This window comes from Solanum tuberosum, unplaced genomic scaffold, assembly GCF_000226075.1.
Source record: "Solanum tuberosum cultivar DM 1-3 516 R44 unplaced genomic scaffold, SolTub_3.0 scf00120, whole genome shotgun sequence".
Lineage (NCBI taxonomy): Eukaryota > Viridiplantae > Streptophyta > Magnoliopsida > Solanales > Solanaceae > Solanum > Solanum tuberosum.
Window position 1 is genome coordinate 1,186,381 of NW_006239047.1, and position 7,638 is coordinate 1,194,018.

The window sequence follows — 7,638 nt, forward strand, 5'->3', positions numbered from 1 at the left end:
ATCCGGAAAGGGAAGGATCAAGTTTCTAAGGGTTTCAAGCTTGTTTCGAGGTAGGTGATAGTTATGATTCTATGATTGGGTGATGTATGCTTGTTCTTGCGTCATTATGATACTTGTATATGTATGAATGTTGCAATGTTGATCACACTTGTTGTAAATGAGATAGATAATTGATGATTGCCATGAAATCATGACTAAATGTATGATCTTGATGACATACTTGTGATTGTGATTTTGGTGTGTGAATGAGATCGGTTAGTTGCCACGTTTCAGCATAATTATGGGATCCGTTGCCATGTTCCAGCATAATCAATGGATCGGTTGCCACGTTTCAGCATGCTAACTGTTTGAGTTTGGGTTCCATGAGAGGACCAATGATTTGACACAAGAATGTGAAGTTGTTAGTTGTTCGTAAATGTTGATAATATTGTATACGTTGAGATATATGCATGTGATTATAATGTTGTTTGACTTGTTTATGTTGCTCTAGTGGGATAGCCGCGTGATCTTACCAGTATACTGTGGTTGTGTACTGATTCTGCACTTGCTCTTATTTTTTGTTGAGTACAAGGCATCTTCAAGCGGCTATTTACATACCTCGCTTAGAAAATTAGTGACCGTCGCTTCAAATTCAAGGGTGAGCCAATTCTTCCGGGCAGCCACATAATTCTCTTTTGTCTATGTCCATCATTTCCGGACTTAGACATTTTATTTTAGTTAGTTGATTAGTTCATTAGTTGGGTTTGTATCCCTTCTTGTTTAGACTTGGTTCATTGTTAGAATGTTTTGGTACATTGACTTTTAAGTTCTAGGTTTTTCTTCCGCATTGTTAGTTATTATTGTTAGACTTTTGTTAGAGTTTATGGGAACTCTATTTTTATTTCCTTAGTGTTTGATTTAAAATGCCTTACTTTTTAGATTATTTGCTTGGTTTTGGTTGTAGTAGTGGTTCTCCCACCGGAGTGTTAGTATGAGTACCAATCACGACAGTCTGGGTCGTGACATAACCAAACCGAACTGATAAATTAGATATATAAATTTTATAATTTTTTATATATTATTCATAAATAAAATATAGATATTTTGTTAAATTTTAATTAACTTAAATCTTTAACTTTACCATTTTCTCTCGGGAAAACTTTCAAAACAACAATATTTTAGCATTTAATAGGACCCCTTGTCAACACTTTCAATATTAATTTAAAATGTCAATATTTTGGTTTGTTATAATGCTGATTGTATTTATTTAATTTGAAAGAATACAAATTTTTAATAACAAAATGGAGAGAATCATGGGAGAGAATATTTCAAAAAGGGTAAAAATATTTTCCTTAGTTTTTTATCCTTACTTGTTTGAACTTTTTAAAATATAATTTTATCTGAAATGTATTCGGATGAACTTCTTTAAATATGATTCTGTGTATTCGGATGAACTTCTTTTTACAAACTGACCACGATAAATACTCATTTCAATTGAAAAGTTAGACCATACAATTCAAAACCTGATTGTATACACCAATAGGATGAATACAAATTCAAATCTAAATACAAACTAGTTGGTATACAAAGTGATATTGAAAATACAAAATAAGCCAAATAAAATACACAATTTATTTTACTAATGCAATTAGTATGAATACCTATATAATGAATACATAAATAAACTGTATTATGGTTATTCTAGAATTGAAAATGAATACAAAATCAAATCTAAATACAAACTAGTTGGTATACAAAGTGATATTAGTAAATACAAAATAAGACAAAATAAAATAAAAAGTTGTTTTACATATGTAATTAGGACGAATACCTAAATAATGAATACATAAATTAAATGTATTTTTGGTTATTTAGAATTGAGAATGAATACGAAATCAAATATAAATACAAAACTTGATGGTATACCATTAGGACGAATATGAAATCAAATTTAAATACAAACTATTTGGTATACAAAGTGATATTGTAAATACAAAATAAGCAAAATAAAATAAAAAGTTTGTTTTACATATGTAATTAGGACGAATACCTAAATAATGAATACATAAAATTAAATGTATTTTGGTTATTTAGAATTGAGAATGAATGGACAATTAAGAACTTCTATCCAACAATTGATTCATCAAGTTCCATGGATTCAAGAAGAGTCTTTCCGGAACCATCCATAGAGCGACGGCGGAGATCTGGAACCCGACAGAAAAACTTGAATAATTAGTTCTTCTTCAACAATGAGGGAGAGAATAATTGGTATAAACTTGAATAATTAGTTCTTCTTCAACAATGAGGGAGGGAATAATGGAGAAAATTTGATAAAGAGAAAAAAATGAGAAAACGTGAATGATGGAACAATGGTGAAAACTGAAAAGTTGATGAAAGAGAAAAAAAATTGAAAACGTGAAAGATGGAAAATAAATTTAATGGTATTAAAGCCTAGGAAGAAGTGTAAATGGGTAGTAAATGTATTTTTTTTTCGTTTTTACCGGTTAGTGGTGTAGAATTTGGTCCAATGTTGGACTGTTTTGAGAAATAAAAGGGAAGAAAAATAATAATATTTGGATACAAATTATTTTCTAAAATATTGACATTTTGACGTTTTAAATAATTATTTTAAAGTGTTGATGTTTTTACTTATTAAGTTAGGAATTGTGACTCGTTTGCTAATTTTCCCTTTTCTCAAGCCCAACACTTTAGTCCAACTATAACAATCCTAAGTTCAAGTCCATCAAAATTCATTTTAGTCTTTACCTACCCTATTTCACATAAAATAGTCACACTTTCTCTTAATTGAATCACTTTGTTCGTGTAATGATTACTCCAGTATTGCTTAATTGCTTAATTGAACCGACAATAGTTTTTCTGTGGATTGTTCATGTACTAGGTGTTGTGTCTATCGAGATAAGTACGTCCTCAAAAAATTTATTACTTTCAAACCGAATAAACCAGAAAAATTGAACCAAACACTAACCAAACTGACAGTTATTTTTTTCGTTTGGTTTTAGAAATTAAAAAAACCGACTAGATTGGTTTGGTTTTGATTTTAATCAATAACCGATCCAAACCGAACCACGAATACCTCTTCACAAAATAAGTGTTTTTGACATCCCAACAACCATGCCTAACATGCTCTAAGGTTACTATATCGTTTGGTTTAGGCCTCCAAAATTTTGACGCTCCAAAAAATTTTAATAATGAATTTTATAATTTTAGTTTCACTTGAAACAATATTTGAATATTATAAAAAAAAATACAAAATTTAAATATTCATATACGTTGATAAATATTGACCTAATAAATTTGTATACATTTGCTTGCACAGTATCTTTTATAAATTTACATTAGTCCCTGTTAGCCTAACAAATTTATATACATTTATTTGCATGCATTCACCTAACAAATTTGCATATAAAAAAATTTCAATGTTGTTGCAAAACTAAATTATTTTAACTGATATTTATTCCAAATAAAAAGGGACAAAATAAAATTAGTGGATGCATAACTTACGGGATATTCAGTAATTGAAACAAAATAATTGGATCCCTAATTTTAGGAACATCCAACATTAAATAAGAAAAAGATTATAGTATGTTTAACAAATACTTTCTCCTAATAAAAAGGAAGAAGGTGAATAATTGAATCCGTAATTTTAGGGGTATCCAGTAACGAAATAAGGATAAAATTTTATTTTAAAAAAATCAAAGTTTTTAATGATTGCTGGAAGACGCAGGTCCCATTATCACATTGTTCAAGCAGATATTGCAATTTCCCTCTTTCAGGTTCAAATTTCGCACTTACCTCGGGGCAGTAGAATCGAGAGTAATTAATCTTTCATTACAACCACTTGTGAGTATGGTTGAGTTTACTGATTTATTAATTCAGGATGCCTGCATAATTCTTCTCCCTTCTCAACAACAACATATTCCGTAGTGACGTTTGGGGAGGGTACACATATGCAAACTTTACCACTATCCCGTGAGGATACAGAAACTATTTCCCGAAACACTCTAGACTCAAGTGCAATGAATCCAAGTAAAAGAAGAAGACGTGACCTTTAATACTCCATATATAAAGATTTCGTGAATCTCTTTCCCAGGCCATGACACTAGTTGTTCTGTTACAAACAGAGGAAACATGGGCCCATCCTTCATAGGCAGTATTACCGGTGTTGTTCTCAAATTAAAGTAATCATGCATGCAAACGAGAACAAAAACCAAAGGAAGCATATAAGAGAACTGAAAGAGATCATGAGCAACAGATGCATCTCCTACTCCACTGTCTCATGTTGTGCTGCATCTTTGATTGTTTCATTTTTTTTCCTCAACCTCCCTGCTAGATATTATATTGTATTCTGCTATACTTGTATTCAAATTATATACGGAAACAAAATAATGAAACTGTGTATGATCACACTACACCCAATATTTAAAGAATCCCAACAATAACATTCTGAGAGAGAGAGCATCAAGTGAAAATCATACAACAAAGTCAAAATATAAATGGAAGGAGGACTAAAATCTTCATTACATAAAGAAAATAAGAAGTACAGAATACCACCAACGAAATTTAAAACATGTCTAGAAATTCGAAAACAACAAGAATATATATAGAAACACAACTTGTCTTAATAAAATACACATACCTTAAGCTAAACTAGCCCATTTTTGACTGTTAAAAGACTCTAAAACTTAAAGAGGAAGGAAGGGATAAAAGTAGTATGTACAAGGATTATGCAACTAAGCTTTCATGCAAATGGGAGCTTTCACACCAGCTAGAGCAAGGACGGATGCTGGAATTCCCCACAAGGACTCACCACATATTAGACCAGAAGCCACTGCTGGTCCAAAATCTTTTGCTTTCTGCTTGTTATACATTTGCCAAGCGAATAGGATCAGTGACCCTAGACACATGTCAATGGCAAAGTACCCTCCAAGGTAAAATGGTATGGCCATGCACATTGGACTCGGAATGAATCGATAAATTCCATACTTGGTCTCATATTTCTGTAGCAGCTGAGTCATTAGGTTGATTAGTATAGCAGCCAGAAAAAACCAAATAGCGATCCTAAGACAATGCTTTGGGAGACTTCCAAAACCTTCTACGCCAAGTAGGGCAATTCCACGATACATGAGACCATATGGTGCCGGGTATGAGCCTTCTGGATCACCCAATTTATAAGCACTGTTGAAAATCCAAAAGACGAGAGGGGTTATGACACAGCCCATGGCAGTTCCAATAAGTTGGCTAAAGAACATGGAACGCGGGGATGTAAGGGTTAAGTAACCAGTCTTGAAATCTCCCATCAAACCAGAAGCTGTGTCTAGTATGCTCATCATCAAACCACATGAAGCAAGTCCAGCAATCACTCCACCATTCTCCAAACCAACCCAATAACTAAATGTAAGGATTGCAATTTTACCGTAATTTGATGCGAGGGACCAATCAGTGAGGCCAGCTCCATAAGAATTGCAGAAAGCCAGAATTGGAGCAATTAAATAGGCAACCAAAACGTGATACCATTTGAGCGAGTGGAAGATGATGGGTACGACAATGATAGATATGAGTGCAATACAAGCGTATCCCCCAACGGCTGCCCAGTTGGGGATCTGGTCTTTCAAGAAGTAGTCGTTTCGTATCTTCTTGTCATGATCGTCTTCATCTGAATAATCATTCTGAGGAGGACCCCTCTTTGTGAAACTTGAGATTGTGACAACCAACATGTAGGCAAAGTGGAAAAGACCATCTCCAATCATCATGGAAATTGCGATAAACACCCTGTATCCTTGGATACCATGAAGACTTGTTGCAGATAATTGAGCAGAGTACCAGTCGCCTTTCTTTTCTTCGATCATTGGCCACATGATAGCCCATGAGACTATGGCACCAATTAGCAATGATATGTTGACCATGTAGGGACAAAGCATACCAACTCCAACATATGTTGATGAGAAATCAAAATAGAACTTTTTGGCATAGGCTTGAGAACCAAATGTATGCAAGCTACCAAATCCGCAGCCTTCATCACGTGCAACTATCCACTGAACAGCTCCAAATATAAAGCTGAACCCAAATGATTGGAATAACGAACGGACTTGTTTCCTAGATTAAATCATAAATGGAATCATATAACCTTTTATTTTGATCAATTTTAGCATATAAATGAACTTACTTGGCAAGCTTGGCTCCTTTAGGAGTGTGGAAACAGTTGATAAGGTATGCAGTTGCAGTTCCACTTGGATATGTCAGTTTGTACTTCATTATCATCATCTGGAACGAAGTATATATAGATTAAAGGTTACTTATTAATTAAAGAAAGTAGAGTATGTATATAGAGAGAGACCTTTCTTAGTGCGACAATTGAAAAGAGTCCGGCAAAGCTAACAACAAAAAGGTAAGGAAGCATCCAAGTAATGGAAAGCTTCTTAGTATTATTTGGTGTATTTCCAGCATCTGCCTGAGATGCTATATATGGACTCATTCCCAACATATAACTTGCTGTTCCACTACTAAAAGCAATGCCAGAAGAAGCAACGACACACGTCTGTATGACGGTATTCTCCTGCCTAGTAAATGGCTGCTTCAACATACCAAACTTATCTATAACAGCAGTCCATGTTCTAATCCCAGCAAATCCAAGGAGACCAGCAGCCACATTGAGAGAAGGGATAACACCAGTTGTGAGATTGAGTTTGCAAACAATAAAGTTGAAAACAACGCTCAGGATCAATCCAGTAACCATTGCCCTCAATGTTATTTGCTTCTGCCATGCTGGAATATATTCTTCCTTGAATGCTTTCTCTGTTGATTCCCATTCTTCTTCTTCTTTACCCATTCTATTCTTTGGGTTCAAGATCCCAAACCCAAATTAATGTATCATCAAATGCACCCAAAGGGCAGAGGCTGTGACAGAGATTGTAGTAGCTGCGGGTTATTCTTGGGTTTAAAAAAAAATGCACACATTGATTTATATTAGTGGTAGAGACAAGAGAGAATCACGGAAGAATGACAAGTGGAATGTATACTCTTCCTACAATTCAGCTCATCCGTTTAACCTCTTCTCTAATTTAATTAATATGTATAAACATCTTCTACTCATTTTTCTTATTACCTACTAATTATACATAACAATAACCAACAATTAATTAGTTTATCTCATTCCCTCCTATCACAGTTATTCCATTAAGGAAATAATCACTCACATCATCATCATACTATGTGTCTATCCCTATTAATTAATTCATCTTAAATATCAAATCTTAACAAATTATTTGAAAAAGAGAAAATACATAATTATCCCATTAAAGTACTTCAATTTTGCGAGGGTCCTAGTACCCCCTTAAACAATTTTAAAGTGTTGTAAATATGTCATTTTTCAGCCACCCTCAATTGCAAGAAAAGAAGTGCAATCACGCACCACTTATTATATGCCACGTGTTAAATTTTAATTTTTTATCTTTATTTTCATTTTTGTTTTTTTCTTATTTTCATTTTCTTTTTCTTTTCTCTTTCTTCTTCTTTCTTTATTACCCTCCTCTGCTCTTCTTCGGTCCTTCTAGCTGCCCAAAAATCCTCGACGTAGCCACCATCTTCGTCAATTCTCCGGAGTAGTCTTCATCACGTCACTATTATAATACCATAATATCA

The 7,638-nt window shown here is 33.6% G+C and overlaps 1 protein-coding gene across 1 annotated transcript; it reads right to left on the reverse strand.

The window, feature by feature from the left end:
- Positions 1-4,531: 4,531 nt before the first annotated feature.
- LOC102594569 (probable metal-nicotianamine transporter YSL7) lies at positions 4,532-6,911 on the reverse strand. The gene is made up of 3 exons (XM_006350316.2): positions 6,335-6,911; positions 6,164-6,261; positions 4,532-6,093 (listed from the first exon to the last, which is right to left on the reverse strand). The coding sequence occupies exons 1-3, from the start codon at positions 6,824-6,826 to the stop codon at positions 4,731-4,733; spliced, it is 1,953 nt and encodes a 650-aa protein (XP_006350378.1). The 5' UTR covers positions 6,827-6,911; the 3' UTR covers positions 4,532-4,730.
- Between the last annotated feature and the right edge of the window lie 727 nt (positions 6,912-7,638).